Raw genomic sequence first — 20,146 nt, forward strand, 5'->3', positions numbered from 1 at the left:
TTATGCTGATTCTCACTGCAGAGGTTTAATTGACATCACATAGTAGAGGCAGAGGGGTAATTTGTACAACAGAATAGAAATAAGTTCACTATAATGAGCTGAGCTGGTACAGCACTGACATGTTTTCTCTTATTCATAATTTATGCATTTAAACCCCTTTGCTAGTGAACGCTATGCCTGAGGATGATGGGTAGGATGGAGAAGCGGGGCACTCTGGGGATTTTTCACAGGAGTTTTAGTGTGGCTTCCTTTGTGAACTGGGTAAGTCTGAAACCCATTAGGTAATAATGGATGAATGTGATGTAATGGAGGTGGAGTGTGTAGTTTGGGTGGTGTATGATGCACCATGGTGCATCACTGGGAGGGATCTAGGTGTTGTTTTTCATGCACAATTGTAATTATTTCTTAATTTCTGCTCAATAATCCCTTTTCTGTAGGTAAATGGTCCTGACAATCACATTTGGAGTGTTTGGTCCAGATGTGACAAAATGGACAAAATAAGCACTAAATGCACAACATTCAGTAGTGTCACATTAAAGAGGAATGGCTGAAAATCAGACATTTAAATACCCTGGAAAAAATCTAATGTTTTTCTTGGTCTCTGACATCTTTCACCTTTGAGGTCAGTTAGGATTACAAAAAAGGATTTCAGTGCTAACTGTGGTGAGAACATCAAGAGAGAGAGAGAGAGAAAACTGTTTTAAAATAGTTTTATTAAGGGACAAATTCAGAAATCTACTGCGTTTTTGTAGTGTTTAAACTCTGACTTGGTGGAGACATTTTAGGTATCCTAGTATCCTCCAACAGTTTTCCCCTTTACCAGTACGTTGCTGTCACCCATGCTCCTAACAGTTGGATTGTGCACACTGCACACTTGCCTCTTTTTCCTCTGAATGTAGCAAGCATTGACGCTAGTTTTATTGGATCATATTTTATGTACTCTCACAAATTAAGATATTTGTTCCTGTGAGCATGCTTAAAGTGACTTTAAATGTTGATTTTTGGGTAATGGCTTCTTCCTGTGAGTGACATTTCAGCTCTAGTAGGGGCACCATTCTTTATAAAAACTATCTGCAAACAGTATGATTTGATGTGTTATAGACTTCAGTTTTTAATTTAAATTCTGTTACATCTGTAATTATAAATAGAAATGTCAGAGACGGAAGTAACTTCTGGGCTTTACTCATGGATGATGTTACTTTTCTGGAATCACTTCTCGTTTCTGGTCGCTTGTGTTTCTCCAGCTGTCACTGGGCGACAGAGTTTTAAAAACTTTTATCAATTCTTCAAAGACTTTTGAAAGAATAGAGCAGTTTTAAAAACCCTGTCCTCTGAAAGGACAGCAGCACATCCTGTAACTCTGACCTGTAGATAAGCTACAAGCTATGAAGACTCTGGCTATGGGTGAGAATTGAAAAGGCAAGTTCTATCCAGACCAGCCAACTGTGCCTACTATCCATATAAATCTGTCAATGTGGTCGGACAAACTCTTTGAAAAAGAAAAAAGTCGGGGGAAAAAACTAAACATCTTGTGTCTGCCTCCAAAACTCTGGCAGTGGTCTACTTGGTACATTGGTAGTATATTGGCTCTTGACCTTATGCAAACTTTCCCTAAACATTGTCAATCAAATTTTAAAGTGTAACTTCTCTATTTTTTAGGATTTTTTAGGATTTAGTGATTCGCTTTACCAATTACTGAAAATAAAGGTTAAAGTGCAAAAATTTCTAAACATAAATTTGTCCCTGTGCAACACTGCAAACTGTAGTTGACCAAGAGTTGATTGTTAATATTATTTAAACTTGAACATGAAATCTTGCACTGCAAAAACACAGAATCTCACAGGGTATTTTCAGTATACTTTCTTGTAAAAATATCTTAGTGTACTTGAAACAAGACAAAACTAAACTTATAAGTAAGCAAGATACACAAGCTTATTTAACGTCAATAATTACTAATGAAAACTTGCTAGTTCCCCTGGCAGATTATTTCAGTTATAACATGGAGAAAAGATCTTGTCATAAGTGAAACAATCTGGCACTGGAACAAGTATTTTTTTAAAGAATATTAAGGGATTATTGACTTACAAAAAGCTCTTATATTATGCTGAAAAATTGCTTGTAAATTAGTTTTGACTTGTTAAGTGCACTGAGATATTTGCACAAGAAAGTAGACCAAAATAATTTAGTAAGATCTTGTGTTTTGCAGTTTAACTCTACCAAAAGCCTTGGGTTTTACTGACTTTTGCCTTAGTCAGTGCTTGGTCTATGAGGGTAACAGTTGTCATGTCTGGCGTTGTAGAGGTTGGAGTAAGTTGTATTAGAAACCATCTATCTAAATGTACAAATGAAAAAGCAACAAAGACCTAACACAGAAGAATAAACTAATACAGCAAAATTTTATGTGCAAAAAAAATAAAAAAGGAATGATGCTAAACAGAAAGCACAGAACACAAATGCCTAAAGATCATGACAGTAGTTGTGTATAATTGTAATATTATAAGAAAGTGAAAATCACATCTGGTTTTAAAAGCCTTTTGCAAGGTAGATTAAGACACTGTCATATTTTTAACTCATTTCTGTGAACGCTCAGTTCATTGGGTTTGCCCAGTTCAAAGTTCCTCTATCTGATTCCTTTTTCGCCAACGTTGCCCCACCATAAACAAATTCTGCCCTAATTTTACCAGAGAAGAAATTTTTAATTTACCTCTAACTTTAATCAAGACTAATAACACAATAAAACATATTCAGTTTTGTATTAGTCATTTGTTCACTCAGTGCTAATTAAGTTTTTGAACCAAGCACAGCTGTTGCTTTTTACCAGATTTGTCCCACTAAGCGTGTCGTCATGTCTTGGAGCAAACTGCATTTACTCATCTATGGGGATGAGGCTGCTGGGGGAGGACACTTTGTCTTTCAATGTAAAGCTTCAAAGATTCTTCACAGTGTGCATTTAATAAGGAGAAAATTAGCTAAAGATTCCTTCAAATGAAACACAGAGTTTTGATCGGCCTTTAAGGTTGCAGAAACATGAGTCATCCTTGTTAATACCTATCTACCCCGGGGTGTTTTATCTCTGAAATTAGTCCCAGGGAGCAACGTGCCTGAGAAGACGAAAAAAACAAAAATAAAAACTGAACAGCAGCGTTACAAAAGAGTATCTGATAAGCTGCTGGGTGACTCATTGTTGATTAGTAGTTTTCAGAGGATAGGTTGGCCCCTGGGTCCTGTCTGTGAAGCTCTGTGTGTGTGTGTGTGTGTGTGTGTGTGTGTCTGACTGAATGCATATTACACAGTCAAAAGTAGTAGGAAGATAAACAGAGAAGTGGACAGTTCAGTCAGACTTTGCTGAGGACATTTAAAACAGGCTTTATAACACCCCAAAACGGCGGGCGAATCCCCCGGCTCCGTCTGCAGCAGCTTAGCTTAGAGACCTCCCAAACAAAGAAAGCAAGAAAACACAGCGAGAAATTGGAAAAATAAATAATTCAGCCAGAGCTTTGAGCAGCAAAACACAACTGACATTCTGAATAAAACTGCATTCAATGACTTTCTGTTGGTGAACAACAGCACCACTTTAGAGCGCTATCGCTCTAAATTATAATGCCAGGGCTATCGGAGCCATCTGAACAGGTCCTGGCTGACTGGTCAGTCAGTGCTGTTGTGCACTGTGTTGGAAATGTTAATCGGCAGAGTATGTGGAAGTGGCATTTATTAACAGTGAAGACATAAAGCATTTATTTGAATAGCCAGCTATTTCACATTCTCATCTGTTTTGGATTACAATTAGAATTCCCCTCTTGGTTTAACTTCAATGGCATTGAAAGACACAATGAGAAACTGACTCTACCACATCCTCTTTGTACACATAGTGTCATTGTAGAAGACAACTAGCTAAAAACATTACTAGTTGTGTATGTGTTTAGCCGTCTATGTATTTAACTAGACACCTAGCTTAAAACATAGCTAGTTGTCTTTGTTTAGCCATACAGCTAGTTAAAAAAATTGCTGACTGTGTTTAGCTAGACAGCTAGCTAAACTGTCTAGTGTGTTTAGCTAGACACATAGCTAAACACATAGACAACTAGCTATATGCTTAACTAGTTAACATAGGTAGTTGTCTATGTGTTTAGTTAGACAGCTAGCAAAACATATGAAGCTAAACACATTGCTAGTTGTATGTGTTTAGCTAGATAACTAAACACATGGTAAATAGAGGAGACAGAATCACAAGTGATTTAAGCTGCTGCTCTCATGCAATAGTTTATGGAATGAGACAAACATAATACATATTGCTCAATGTCATTAAGTGAAAGAAAAAAACTAAATACTGCAGTAAAATAATAAACATAGTGACTCTATGTAGGACTTTGCGGTGTATTAATTGTAAATTTGGGTTTCTGTCACTTTTAGAGATTCCCACCATGCCACCAAAGAGGAGCTGATATTAATGCTTCCAAGGCATACATGTTTTATGTTTGAGCTGATAAAAGTTATGTCTTTATATCTTTGTTGTTGCGTAGTGTCTGTTCTACGTCTAGCCAGGACTCGCCTAGATAGCTATCTTTTAAACATTTTAAGCTTTATTAGCCTGTTGACTAAGAAGCGCTAATGAAAGTTAAACATATCTAGTCCTTTATCTTTAATCTTCTCTTTCAACACTAGCCATTTATGTTTTAAAAAAAAATAAAAAAATAGGAATGGAGGAGTCCAGCGAACTAAACTAGTGAGATAACGGTTTGCTTGGGATCAAACCATCATTTTTATTGACACTACCCATCCCATGAGTGATTTGGGGTGGGGTTATAATCTTCCACGTTCTTTAAAAGCAGGATGTGGCTGGCTCGTCCTTGCTGAATGCTGATTCAGTAAGCGTCCATTTGTGTTTCTTAATCAAGCTGTTTTCCCATTTTTTGCTTGGCAAACAAAGAATAAATGGTTCTATGCATAAGGATTTGATTGTGTTTATTCCTCTAGTTTTCAAACCGTGACCTTAAAAACCTTTCTTTTTTTTTTTAATTCGTGTATATTAATGTGTCTGCACTTTGCAGATGCTTTTATCCAAAGCAACTTACAGATGAGAAAATACTTCCCAAGAGGAAGTTCATAGAAAAGCAACTGCAGCATTAGGTTGTAAAAAATTCAACCAGGTTTTTGTTAGGTCTTAAATTCTATACTGCATTGCTGATTTTATCATGTGATTTGTCTTTTTATAGAACCACAGTCTCCATTCTCATTTATTTGATAACACATGACATTACTGGTGGTAAAATTGGGTTTAAAAATAATTGTGGGACTGTTGTTTGGCAGCATAGCAAATGATTGTCATTGTACCAGAGGAGTTGGGGGAATAATTGGCCTCTTTGCATCATTCTGCAAACCACATTGATTTTATGCTGCACACAGCACGAGACTGCAAACAACCTGGCACATTGAGAGGACCTTGTTACTTTGACAAGAAGCAGGAAGTGCACAGCCTGTTGCCTGCGACTCAGCATTTGCCGGCTTGTCATTAATTCTTTATTTCTTTCCCTCCCCCCGCCCCCCCAAAAAAGTCAATATAATCGACTTATGAAAGACGTCAACAAATTCACCATTTTATTATTATGTAGGCACATTTTTCATAACAAAAGCTTGACATGTCACCACTGAGTGCCTAGTGAGGACCCAGAAACAGGACACCACAGGACCACAGGACCACAGGACGTTTTCTGGAGGACGTCCAGAAAACGTCCTGTTGTCTAATTCTAACATGGCCTTCACGTAAAAAACAAACAAACAAACAAACAAAAAACACCCAGAAAACAATGAAAATCCTATCCAAATGTGTTTTCACAAATGAAATAAAATTTTCATGAATCTCAAGCTACATTTTATTATCAGTCCAGATTTCATCAGTCCATTTTACAGTTTTTGAACTAGAGATGGTCAAATGTAGTCCAGACATGTTAAAAAACCGGTTTGGTTTCTTCAGAATCTCTAGCCACATTGTTTCCATTACAATCTTTGTAGATACTCCACTAATGCAATTGTGGTGTTGCCATTAAATGAGAAACTCAATCAAAATAACACCTTGATAAGTTTGTTCACGTGATAAGTCATTAAAAAATACATGTGGCACCATCACTCTCCTTCCACTTCCTGTTGTCTTCTTTGTCTTTTCTGCCAGTAGTAACATCCGGTTGTTGATCATGGGACTCGTATGACGCAGAGAAATGTTTTTCTACTGCAGTTTTGTGAAATACACCACTTTTGATGCAGTCAAAAAATCAGCCTATCTTCAAATAAATTCACTTAATGGAAACATGCAAAGTTTAAAAGAAACCCTTTGTTTTTTTTATAAAAGTTTTGGTGCTAGCATGAGGTGGTTTTTCCGCCATATTGAAATTAGTTTATTTTGCAAAACTGCAATGAAAGCCCTTTTTTTTTTTTTTTTTTTTTTTTTTTTTTTTGCGTCATCGAGTCACATGATCAACAACCAGACATTGCAACAGGCATAACCCTGGAGAAAAAAAACAGGACCCTGTTTTCAACAACTTATCACGTGAAGAAACAAATTCACGTGATTGTAGTTGCGTTTCTTACTTAATGTAAACAACACAATTGCAGTTTTTTTTTTACTCTAGCAGAATATTGACAATGTTTTGTGTACATTTGTAATGGAATCACAGCTAAGAACTGCTTCTTTTCTCACTCCAGAATGTCTTTAAAGATCATCAAGCTCAAAGCGTTTACCTTCATCCAGATCAGACTTTCTTCACTAGAGGGAGCATTTAGCAACACGACCTCACACTCACAACACACAGCAACACATTTTTTTAAATGTAAAACTAAGACATAATTGGAGATGCAAAACACTCATTCATGAAGCAAATTATATAAGAAATGATAATTTGAAGGTTTGCAGTGGATTTTATCTTACTCTGACATTTTGCTATGCTATTCACCGACTTCAGGTCTAAGAATAAAAGCAATGGATAAGGCACTTAATATGTAAATGTGATCTTTTTAAACCTGCTGCCAGGCATGTTTTATATTGTTGGAATTGCCTTATTTGTCAGCGTAGACTGGCCCATTTGACATTTTTCCTTTAACAAAAGAGTTAAGATGACTAGCTGTTGGAACTCAATAACCATTATTGTACTATAACATGTAAAATTTGCAGGAAAACATAGATAATAAAATATTGTCTAAGTGCTGCCGCATTAAGATCTTACTGATGATAAAGGTTCAGGTAGAGAGCGAAACAAAACACCTCTGTGCTTCCAGACCTTCATTAAAATGCCCAGACCTGTGGCAATTAATGCCGCCAGGGGCCGCTGGCACAATTTGAAGCCGATTAACCCGCGGATCAAACAAGCCAAAGGCGTTGGCTAAGGAAACTGCTCAACACTAGAGCAACTTCCCAGCCTATGCATGGCTGCTAATGAGGGACTACCTTGATAGTGTTATGAATTATGGATGATGCATGTTTGTGCAACCAGAAAATAAATGAAGACTACGGGGAGAATTGATTTACTGGTATAATGGTATGTTTGTTAAGTGGTGTGCTTAGAGGATCAAATGATTCGTGTTTTGGTTTAATTCATTCCTTTTTCTATCATTTTCACTCCATAATTACTTTCCCAGTTACCACAAGTATTACTTCTGTTCTCATGTAATTTGTTTTGGACTTTTTTTTCTACAACATCAACCAATGCACACATGCACAGGATGGGTAAAAGAAGGTGGGATGCTTTGGTTCCTTTGAGACATTGCTTTTGCTAGCTTATGGCAACTTGAAAACAAGTCAGCCAATGCCTTTCTTCTTACCACTCTTCCACAAAGATTTCTAGTGAGCAACCAATAGTTGTCCTGGTAATGGATTATCCCACCTAAACTATGGATCTCTCCAGTTCCTTCTGAGCTACCATGAGCCTCTTGAATGCTTTCCTTCCCCAGTGTTTCATTCTAGGTCAGTGGTGTCCAAAGTCGGTCCTCGAGTACCAGCATCCTGCATGCTTTAGTTCTCTCCCTGGTTTAATGCACCTGGATCCAATGATGGCTAATTAGAAGGGCTATGAACAACACTGACATGCTGAGAAGGTTATTTCTACCACCAGGAAGGAAACTAAAGCATGCAGGATGCCGGCCCTCGAGGACCGACTTTGGGCAGCTCTATTTTTTAGTTTTCATTGACTCAAAGGTGCCTCTAAGAGATTTTCTAACTTTATCCTTATATTGTTTGTCGTATTCATAAGTCTTCATGATGCTGCACCTTTGAAGGCTACTGGTTGAACTGGATTTTACTTGGGGTAAGTACATTGTAAGGGCTATTTTCATAACACATACTTTCATACTCAAGTTGTGGGGACCAAAGCTTGTTTCTCACGAGGAGAAGTGCTCTTGTGAGTTGGGGGTTATGTTTAGGGTTAACTATGTACAAGCCTGGCTATTTCTAAACCATGGTGTTCACTCTCATGTCAACAGCACAACAAACTAAATGTCTGAGGTTATGACAATGACATGATCCTCTTTCCAAATACTGGGCAGTGGTGTTCTAATGGTGCACCAGAAACCATGTGAGTATGTGTGATTTAACAATTTTAAGTGAGTGTTATAACTTATTCCCCACCAGAAATAGTGTTTCACATTTTCTTGCTCATTTATATGCATTAACTTTTCCATTGTTACTGAACTTTATAATGAAGATCCATATTTTTAGATTAATTGGAATTTTTAGCATATTAGGAACTGTATCTCAGGAATGGTAGAGATACAGTTACAATGAAAGAATCAGATTTCGTCATATTTGTGCTAATCACAAATAAATGTGTACTCTTCTGGGTCTGTCAGTTCGTTTTATGTGGCTCCATTTGTTTTGTACTGCAGAAGATATGTAATGTTGATTATCTAACTAGAGAATGAATAAATAAATAAAAAAAAAAAAACTGGATTTAGGTTACTTGCTGTGTCAGTTTTAAATTGGAGCAACAATGAGTCAGTCTTGCACAGACCTATGGAGCTCACACTGTGGATGTGGGCAGCCATTCAAAATAAGTCATAGTAAAGTGGAGTAAAGCCAAACAAAGGCTGATGAGTCATGCAATTTATAATGTAATTCACAAATGCTCAAGCATTAGAGGACCACTTAGATTAAACTATGAAAAGCTACTGGAGAGTGTGAGTTCTCTACAACCTGGCAGACTGAACCAAAAATAATCAAGCCACTTTAATAGGAAAACCTTGAGGTGAATCTCCTTTATGTCTTCAGAATTGTATTAATCCTTCATGCCATAGATTCAACAGAGTGCCACAAAGATTCCTTAGAGATATTGATCCATTTTATGATATGATGATATCTGAGGTGAGGCATCAGCCAATATGATCAGGTACAGAGAAAAGGCGCTGAATTGACTTAAAACTTTTTTTTTTTAACACAGACATAAATGTAGTGAATTACAAATTTGTTTACTTGTTTAATATATATATATGTTTTTTTTTTGTCTTTTGCTGAGAGATGCAACACTCATTTAACAAATCCAAATTGTCACATTAAAAGTTTGTAAAGCAACAGATTGTACCTCCTCCTACTTCAAATGACGGTCACACTATTTTCAGGGTCTGCCGCTGTGTGGATGAATTATTACACTTCCCACTTGGGTTTGTTATAACAGTTAAGCAGATGCACGCTGACACAATAAACTTGCTTAAAGCATTCAGTTCAATTCAGTTTTTAATATAAAGCCAAATCAAAATAAACATCGCCTCGAGGCGCTTTACGAGACAAACGGATCCAATTTATTTACTGAAATACATAAACAGTTTAAACCGAGCACACAGTCTGATTCAAATTGGACACATTCCATTTTAATCTTGGTGATAAAACGAAGCACTGAAGATCAGTTTATTATGTCAACTGAGAAAAAGTCTGTTGTCGAAACAAATTTAGCAGATTGCGGAGAGTCACTGACTTTACAGCTATCAGTCATTCTGAGCATGCATGTAGCGACTGGCTCAGCGTGAGCAGTCATCTGCTGCAACCAAATGGGGCCCTGAGAAGACAGAGTAGAAAGACAAAAAAACAAAAACAAACAGAATCCAGATTCAGGAGGAATTTCTATGTTGAACAAAAAAGTTGGGTTAATTGCATAAGTATCGCCTTTAGCGGCTTCATTTGGAAGAGAAACAGCTAAACGGGTACGTTTTCACCGGCTACGTTTCCATTACAAACATGAGTAAATCTTTGTTGATATTCTCCTGATTTCGAAACAACACGTTTATGTAGTTGCTGTGTTTCCATTAGGTAGGAAATAAAATCATCACAAGTCAATAAGCTTGTTCATGAGATGAGTTATTAAAATCATGGCTCTGACGGATGTAAAGAGTTACATTAAATATATCCATAATTCAGTCATGGCTCATCATCTATTAGCCATTCCTTTGGCGTCTTTTTCAGGCGTTGGAGCGAAAAGCCTCGCATAGTTGGGAGTGGCTACTTATGCGGCCTTTTAGGAAAATTGTAATCTGCAGTCTTACAGAAGAATTATGGATTCAACACGTTGGATTGACACAACTTTTTATGAACTGTGATGCTGTGAGAGCTCTGGTGGAGCCAGCTGAACATTGTCAGAAAAAAATGCAAACAAACCATCATCCTCCTGCGACTTCCTGTCATCTTCTTTGTGGTTTTTGCCAGTAGCAGCTAGGCCTGTCACAATAAACAGTAAATCAATTAATTGCATGATAAATTAAAATCAGTGCAATAATTTCCATTGTTTTTCTTTTTCTCTCTCTTTCGACCAAACACTGGTCTTTAGCCTTAGTGGTCTCAACCAGCCCTTTTTTTGAAGGACTGTTGTTCTTTTGCAACTTCATTTGTTGTTGTTTATTTGTTGTTTCTATAATTTTTGTATATTTAGTTTGGATATTTAACTATTTCCCAGTTCCAGTGTAAAATGTTCATTAAAATTTAAAATGACCCTCTGACGCTGGCTTCTGTTATCCACTTGTGTTATTCTCACAGGAAAACATTTGTATCTTATCAGTCACTCTGCCACAGACTCTGTTTTCTACTGAATTATAGGAGAGCTTAATTTAACACAATTAATAATTTATAAGCCATTTTTTATTGCAGAGTCACTTTGTGGTTCTAACTGCTAAGACTTTTTTTTTAAGCCAATAAGCACATCTTGCTTGTTGGAGGCTTCAAATAGAGAATATTTCACATCTTTCTTGGTCTCTTTCTGATTTTGCAGTTTTTTTTTGTTTCCCCAAGGATGCGTCTTGAGTCAGAGGCTTCGTCTTGCGCTTTTCATCATCCGCCAGGGAGTATTATTCCCTTTCAGCTGCCCTCCACAAACACCAGCATTCACCTGTGCACACATGAGCGCAGAAGCACCTGTGCATGGCGGGGCTCCGCGTGGAGCAGCAAATATGTCTGTTCCCAAGACAACAGGAGATAATAGAGGCATTATAACCGGGCAAACAGATTACACAGTTCAGCGCCGAGGCAGGAACAACACATCCCATCAATGACATCAAAGGAATACTCCAAAGAGGTGGCACAGTTTACACCACTTTGAGACTTGTAGTTTTCTCCCATAATCTACTTCTCCGGTGACCGGAGGTGTATAATGTGTCCGAACTCACCAGCTTTTACAGGATAACGACCGAAAAGCTTTTCATGAACGTTTTTCTCTCAGTGAATTAGATCAGTGGTAGGTGGCACCCAAGATGACATTGTTCGATGCCATAAATGTCACCTGGAATGACATTCAAAAGGTAGGCTACAGGTCATGTGAGTGTCCATGAACTTCCCAGGCAATGATCTCGTGTTTATCGTATTGGCGATGTAAGGAACTCTCCCTTTTTTTTTTTCTTTTTTTTTTTTTCATTGCCCATTTATGACTTCCTGCCTGGGTCTCATCAGATACAGGTAACGACTTCTGACCTTAAAATGCTGCCAGAAGTACACAGCTTCAAAAATCCCGACCAAACTGCGGCGTGTTAGACGCAGCTTCATGGTCGTTCTCATAGCGGCTTGTTGAATAATCACCCAATATGCTCTGATGTGATTGCAGCGGCGGAGGCCTGTTCTGGGAAAGCTCAAAATGACCAAAAATCAGTTGGTATAATGTCCTGGAGTGGGAAAGGCAATGCTTAAAGATGAGCTGCTGATTAGACCTGGGGTAATCTGTCTGCGCAGAGCGGCGCTGCAAATAAAATAAAAGCTTTCATCTTGTCACAGCTGCGGCTGTAATTCATTACATTCTAATTACTCGCCAAGAAGAAATTAATGCAATAAGAAAAAATATATATAGATTAACTTGCTCTTTTAGATTATGATGGAAAGATGGAAGGAGAGATGGTTATACAAATATGTACCTAAATGGGAGTATAATCTGCCTTATTTGATGCTAAAAGCCTTTTTTACGACACCCTTTGCATATTGATGTTATCTCTGTAGATTCCCTCTGCTAATGCCTGAATTAGAGGACAATCTAAGAAGAAGCAGAGGTAGAATTCAGCATTATTTCACGTGACTTTTAAGGTTGTCACAGATTGGAAAGACCAATGCCAGCATTCACAAAGATTCTCAGAGTCCTCCCAGAGCATTCCCACCTTAGCCTAAAAATTCCTACCAAGCAGCGTTGGTTTCAGAGGGATTCATTCAGGTGCTGACTGAGGAAATGACAGAAATTTCCTCAGTCCTCATCTCAGTGAGGAACCACACCTAGCAACCACGTCGTTGCCTGGTGTCGATGACCTTATTGCTAGGTTTGATGCAGTCTTCTACATACTGTGACAGAGAAACAATTTACCGTTAAGGGAAAACCGGTGGCTTTGCTGACTAGCCTTAGCATTCTGCTATCAGGAAGAAGCCGCACCATAGCAGAGATAAAGTGGGGGAAGCGGAGAGCAGGATGAGCAACTCCACACAGAGGTTGTTTGACAGCTCTAAGACCCTCCTCCTGCCTCTGATTGGTTGTTTCTGGTGGTTAGCACGGGGAGACGGCAGTGGAGCTCAATTTCTTTTTTCACAGATTATCTGTCTCATTTTAAACTGTCAACATTGTGACAATTTCAACAATAAAATGTATTTACTGCATATTTAAGGAGTTGACTTTTAAAGCGTCTTTATCAACTTTTATGATTTGTTAGCATAGCTAACACTAACCTGGATATTTTCAACAGGATGCCAGCATTTCCAACTCTATTATGTTTCTTTAAATACAAACTTAAAAACTCAAAAAGATGTGGCAATTTTGTTGCAACTGTTCAGCTTTTCTGTTATCTCCTGGTCTGCTCTCTCTTGGTTTGTGGCAGCCTGAATGAGCTCCATGGATATCTGTACATGTAGAAAATAAAGTTACATTAAATACCTTCTCAGACTGAAAGTAGCTAACACAGAGACTTCTTCACTCTAGCAGCATCTGTCCTGACTAGAGTTGTTTTCAGCTGCTAGCTCTCTGCTGTGGTGTATTTGCTGATTCTCAGTGTCCAGCCGGACGCCTGTCAGGACGAATCATGCTGGAAATCCTACGTTCACCTGTCGATTTCTCTGTGCAGCTCTGCCAATATAAAGCTCCATCATATTTATTTGTCTTGTACCAGTGCAGGTCAATATCCTCGCTGTGTTCTGTTAGTGGAGCAGTAGATCACATTGTTTAAGACACTCTCCCTGTGCAGCATGTTATTTATTCAACATGCTTCAAAAGAATGTATCTTGAATTGATGGTTTGACAAAGAAAAACAAAATCTATCCTTAATGTGACAGAATCTCTTCTAAAGTAAAGAAACAATATGGCTCACCAAATATGAATTGTGTTTTCAACTCAATCTTTCAATGTGAAAGATTGAAATTATGTGCTGCCAAGGAGGAAAACAATGAAAAAAGTCAATGTGTGATAAATACCTTACTCAGTTCAAGAGCATGTTTGAAATTTGACGAATTTTAGGAAGAGGCATGATGACGTTTGTACAGAATGACTTCACAACTCCTGAGTATTTATCATAGTTTGATTCTTCAGAGACATTATTCCCGTTCCCCAATCTGCAGTACTATTATTTTCATGATATTTTTCCTGATTTGATCTTTTTTTCTGTTTATGTTGGGGAAATGTGCTGTTGTTGTGTTTGACTAATGTTCCAGACGGTCATTAAAAAACAGAGGAACATTTCCTCTGAGCATCTATTTGGACTAAAATACATTGAAATGATAATCTCATATCCTGTCCACAGAGATGATTTAGCAAACATGGCACCATTTAGTGTTTATTGCTTCATTTTCTGGTGGGCTACAGCGCCACCCATGGGCCCGGCAGACCTACTACATCAATTTCTGTAGTTCTGTGCAGATTTTCTCTCTTTTTTTTGTTTTTAGTTTACAAAAACATACTGTTCTCATCTTTATGTGGGTTATTTCCAGATTTACAGGTTAAAAGTGTTTAAAAGTGAAAGTTTAGTTATCTCTAAATAGAGCTTGGAAATATGGACTTTAAATGTTAACACAAAGTTTTGTGGAACTAATGTGATGACAATAAAAGTGACGAAAATAACTGTTTATTACTTTTATTTTATGTAATTCCATGGCTGTCAGTGAATAACACAAATACCGCTCTTGAAAAAAAATGGTACACACAGCGGTCACAGAAGAAAATACCTGTGACTTGTCACTGAAATGCAGACAGTAACTGCATTTAATCATATTTTCAAATTCATTAATGACCTGAATGAAAAAACCGAGGAGACCATAGTGAAGCTAACAATGCGGACAGTTTGGGGCTGTTTTAAATATCATTAATTGGAATTTATTTACAACCATAAATCAAAATTCTCATAATAACATTATCACAATAGACAATAAACATTAAAATAATTGCCTACCCCCACCTCTAAATAGAATTTATAACATCTAAAACATTTTTAAGTTTCAAAGTAAAGTTGAAAATATACAATCTAGTGTAGATATTGTCTGGAGAAAAATGCATCTAAATAAATGAGCTCTGAGTTAGTTGTAAAAATCTGAAGTACAATTTGAGTTAGCTGGAGCCGCAGAGTTTTTATTTACAGGACTTCCCCTTTCCTCAGCCATGCTGTCTTTATTGATTTTTATTTTATTGAGTTTAGTTTCATATAATAATAGTTTCACAGTAACAACAAAACTGTATGATTTCTGGAAGAGAGAATGGAAAGCGTTCCTTTAATCAGGTTTGGTGCAAACAGCAACAGGCCTGATTACCTTGGGCTTCGTATTGACGTGTTTTGTCATGTAGATAAGGTTTTTTCCATTTTCATTTGCGCTCTGAGTGGTAAACCAGCACCAGATCTGTGCAGCAGATTGGACAGTGAATTAAGCGGCTTCTTTAGTTCCAAAGTTTGGCCTGAGATACGGTCAGTAAGGATAATTGTCCCTTTCCGGCAAAAAAAAAAAAAACCTGTCCTGTTGGTTTACATTTGTCTGATGGTATCAAAGTTTTATTCCTGCTTCAACCTGGCTGTGTAGCATGAAATAATGAACTGTTAATGCAAACTGGGTCATTTAAAAAAACGCAGCGCTTCATAAACATATTAGCAACTTTACATTGTAGCATCTTTGGATTAATACTCAATATTGATTTTCCAATGCAAATTTGGTCTTTATAAACTTTGATAAATGTTATTTAAACAGCTTCCGTGTCCTGCTGAAAACCTTGATTTGGATTGGTTAGCATGCCTGGCATCTCACCTGCTTTTCTTCAGCGGCTTACCTTAAAATGATGGAATTTGTTGTGTTAAGGAGAAATATAAAATCACAGTGGGTTGGACATCCAAAGGGATGAATATTTTTATAGTGACACTAGCTACTGAAATCCAGCCTCTTTTTACTTGTCTTAGACAGATTATTGTTCACATTTTAACAGCTGTAAGATGTCTCAGTAAAGCAGTAGCTTAGCTTGTCAGATGCATCTACTTTGGAAATGTTTTAAGAAATAGTTCAAACAGCATATTCGGCTTCATTAATCTGCAATGCGCATGCAAACATGAATTAAGCGAAGCCGTTCCTGGTCCAGCTCTCTCTTTTGAAAGAGCATAACTAGCAGATACACGAGTGGGCAGAAGGCCCGATGGGGAAAAAACGGAATCAATATTTGAGAGCACAAACCACAGATCTTATTCAAGACATTTAAATAAATATGTTTCCTAATATTGCCTCGCTGTTTTCCCAAAAAAATCTGACGTCTGTCACAGAGAGTGCTTTCATGGAGCGACGATCCGCCAACTGACAGGTGGCGTTTCTTGGCTTCGACTTGAGTTTTAACATCGGCACCAACAGTGCTCCGTAAAGAGAGATGATCGATATGACTGCTTAAGAACCGTAGCTCTTATTCATGCTGCAATCTCTCAAGTGACTTTGTACATAAGATGAGATACGCACAGAATCACTTGTGTTTCCAAAATTGAATCAAAACATAGTGAATGAGTTCCATTGTTAACCCCACAGGTTGGTTTTCCAAAGTATTGCGTGTGAGTCAGCAGCTTGAGGTCTAAATATAAAGTCTAATTAAGCTAAAAGCTTTACTGGCGTTCCCTCTATGACTCTTTCCCAATCCCTGCTCCAAACTCCTCTGCCTCACCGGAAACTTCTGACTAATGGGACACCCCTTCACTTTAATGTTGGGCCCCAAATAAGATTAATGAGCAGGAACATTTCTGTGGCGGCCACCTTATTCAATACCTCACCTGGCAGCGCTCACAGACTTACTGAGATTTTCTTTATGGTCCTGTTTGTAAACAAAAGCTGATTTGGGGTCAGAAAGTAAAGTAGAGGTGACTGCAGCTTCAAAACCAGAAAAAAAAAAGATTCAAATCCCTTGAATTCTTAGCATTTTGTCACATTGTGACCACAACTTCACTGTGTTTTACTTGGATTTTGTGATAAACCAGCAGAAAGTAGAGCATAATATGGTTTTCAAACTTTTTTTCACACACTTTTTAACTTTTTGGTAAAAATCTGTTCAGCCTCCTTTACTATGAAACCACTAAAACAGTGGTTCTTAACCTGGGTTTGATCGAACCCCTGGGGTTCAATCGAACAAAGGTTAAGAACCACTGCACTAAAACATATCCAGGTGTAACCGGTTACCTTCATAAGTCACCAGTTTAGTTGTTAACATACAGCTGTGTATAATTCAAACTTAAATGAACTTAAGTGATTTTGACTGATTTGATGGAGGAGAAACAGAGTGAGGTTGTGAAATATTTTCCTAAACTTTGAATTTGTCATTATGGATTGTTTAATAAAGCATCCCCAAAATCAAAACTTTGCAGAAAACTCAGCTCAGGTGGAAATATCTGTTCACTGGACAACTGTTACAGTAGTTGGGCATTCTGTAAACCTGGTGACAAGAAAGCCACCATTGAAAATAAGCTCCACAGCATTCATGTTGATAAAGATGCTCTGGTTACATGAGAACAGACTTACACTTTGTCGCCAACTTGCAACATGTAACCACAGTAACTCTGCATATCACCTTGAACATCCCGTCTCCACTGTGAAACACGGTGGTGACTACATAATGCTGTTATAATGGAATCGCAATGGATTCATTTATGTCAAAGTAAATTTAATGGGGTAAAAATGGTCCAGTCAAAGTCAAAATCAAAATAAATTGAGAATCCTTTGCAAGACTTGTAAATGGATGTCCACCAACTCTATGTACTGACTCTGTGATTTTAGAATGCAGTTGGTGACTCTGTATGTGGTTTTATTGAAGGGTAAAAACATTTGAGGTTTTAGGTCTTTATGTGTTTAAAAAAAGAAACGAGGGTTACAGGTTAGGATTAGGATTGGGGGCCAGTAACCATTTGGGTGAGAAATCCCATTCATTTGACTGTCACATTTTTCCCAAATGGAAAGAAATGAAATTCCTGTGAACTGACAGTGGATGTCAATCTCTCCTTGATTTTTGCTCATTGCCAGTTTTTCATCAGCTGGGTTTGCTATTTTGCCCATTTGGCATGCAGTTAGCTGCCTCCCTGTGGTTTTCTGGACCAGGGAATTTTTGACCTCTGACATAAAGTCCACACAGTGGTTCAACTTTACTTCTACTTTCTAGGCGTAGAAAGTTGAAAGCCATGTTTTCTTTTCCTTGTTGTGTGTTTTCTGTTTCCATTGGTCGGTCATGGAAAATCCTGAAAGCATCTGTGGTTCTCCAAAGGGTTATAAATACCTTAGCAAGGTGCAGCAAGTTAACTCTGTTTGCATTGCTAATTTTTCTCGTTATTTTTTATTGTTGTCCTCAGGCTATGGGCATGCAGCGCCTGGGACTGATGCAGGGAAGGCCTTCTGCATGTTTTACGCTGTCCTCGGAATCCCTTTGACCCTCGTCATGTTCCAGAGCCTGGGCGAGAGGATGAACACGTTCGTCAAGTACCTCCTGAAACGCATCAAGAAGTGCTGCGGAATGCGCATCACGGACGTGTCCATGGAGAACATGGTGACAGTGGGATTTTTCTCCTGCATCGGCACGCTGTGCATCGGCGCTGCCGCGTTCTCCCACTATGAGGACTGGAGCTTCTTCCAGTCGTACTATTACTGTTTCATCACGCTAACGACAATAGGCTTCGGAGACTTCGTGGCCCTTCAAAAGAACCGGGCCCTCCAGAAGAAGCCCCTGTATGTGGCCTTTAGCTTCATGTACATCCTGGTGGGCCTGACGGTCATCGGAGCGTTCCTCAACCTGGTGGTGCTCCGCTTCCTGACTATGAACAGTGAGGACGAGCGGCGGGACGCCGAGGAACGTGCCTCACTCGCCGGCAACCGCAACAGCATGATCATCCACATCCAGGACGAGTCGCTGCAGAGGAGCCGGCGGCGACGGGAGCCGTACAGGACGGAGGTGACGGACCTGCAGTCGGTGTGCCCGTGCATGCACTACCGTTCACACGACTACGGCAGTTCTAGCGGTGGGATCGGAGGCCTGGGTTGTGCCTTTTCGCATCAGAACTCCTTCGGCTCGCAGCTGAACCCCAGTCAGTACTTTCGCTCGGTCTCCTACAGGATCGAGGAGATCTCGCCCAGCACCTTGAAGAACAGCCTCCTCCCATCGCCCGTCAGTTCGGTTTCTCCCGGCCTTCACAGCTTCACGGACAATCACCAGCTCATGAGGAGGAGGAAGTCTATCTGAGACTCGGCGCTCACCGGACAGTGAGTGGTCACGTTTTATACACAAGGTCAAACATTTTCAATGCTGCTCTTCACCAAGATTTTTATTTTAGCACCTTTTACCTCCCTGCCCCCCAACTTCACAAGTTTGGTTGTACGTACTTGCTGCGAACGGATAAGAGAGACTGGGCGGAACAGCAAAACTGGACCCGAACAGGATGCAAAGCATGAAGCATGGATGTCTATTTTTTCAAGAATTGCTTAATTTAAAGAGACGTGACACAAACTACAAACTTACTTATTACAGATTTACACAATAAAATGAATACATGAACTTTGGTTATGTACTCGATGAATGCACACTGAGAGAAATGCTATTTTTCAAAGGGAGTTTGCTTGTTTCACTTTAACTTGAAGAGATATTTGTTATGTATTATCCCATTGCCTCGCTGCAGACAGAGAATTCAAGAATGATCTAAAGCATCAGGTATTATTTTCTATAAGCAATCATTTACTCTGATGGTTTCACCTCACGTTAAGCCAAAATATTGTTGCCAATATTAGCATGTGACTTGGATGTCATTTACTTAGTAGTGTGCCATGGGTTTGTGACCTTCTTTAGTCTTTTTTTTCCCCCATGGTTTCTGTGTAAGTGTCTTTTGTGTGTGAATCAAAGGATCATACTGCTGGTATTGATACTTCCTGCTGATCTACAAACACTGGGTTGAAACTCAATAGCTTTAACTTCACCTGTAGCCTTTTCATGTACATAGTGACCTAAAGGGAACCACAACAACCACAACACTGGCAGTTTTCTAGTTTCTTCCCATCAGAACAATTGATTTTTTTATTATTATTTCACAGACCTTCATATCATCTTAATGAATATTTAGTACCATATCGGCTACTGGCTCACAGCTTGAAAGCCTTGATTTCAGGTCTTGGCAGGTGCCAGAGGTCCCCACCTTGAACGCATCGATTGGCATGATGTACTCCCACTTCCAGTCAAAGTCCAAAAAC

The 20,146-nt window shown here is 38.6% G+C and overlaps 1 protein-coding gene across 1 annotated transcript in view; it reads left to right on the forward strand.

Annotated features, from left to right (window-relative positions):
* kcnk9 (potassium channel, subfamily K, member 9) overlaps window positions 1-19,923 on the forward strand; it is a 42,268-nt gene extending 22,345 nt beyond the window's left edge. The window contains exon 2 of the mRNA XM_015047808.1: window positions 18,265-19,923. Coding sequence (XP_014903294.1) covers window positions 18,265-19,148 — 884 coding nt within the window. The 3' untranslated portion in view covers window positions 19,149-19,923. The remainder of the gene's footprint in view (window positions 1-18,264) is intronic.
* Window positions 19,924-20,146: the final 223 nt, after the last annotated feature.

Source organism: Poecilia latipinna, unplaced genomic scaffold, assembly GCF_001443285.1.
Source record: "Poecilia latipinna isolate Pla-1442-1.1 unplaced genomic scaffold, P_latipinna-1.0 Scaffold843, whole genome shotgun sequence".
In the NCBI taxonomy this organism is placed as follows: Eukaryota; Metazoa; Chordata; class Actinopteri; order Cyprinodontiformes; family Poeciliidae; genus Poecilia; species Poecilia latipinna.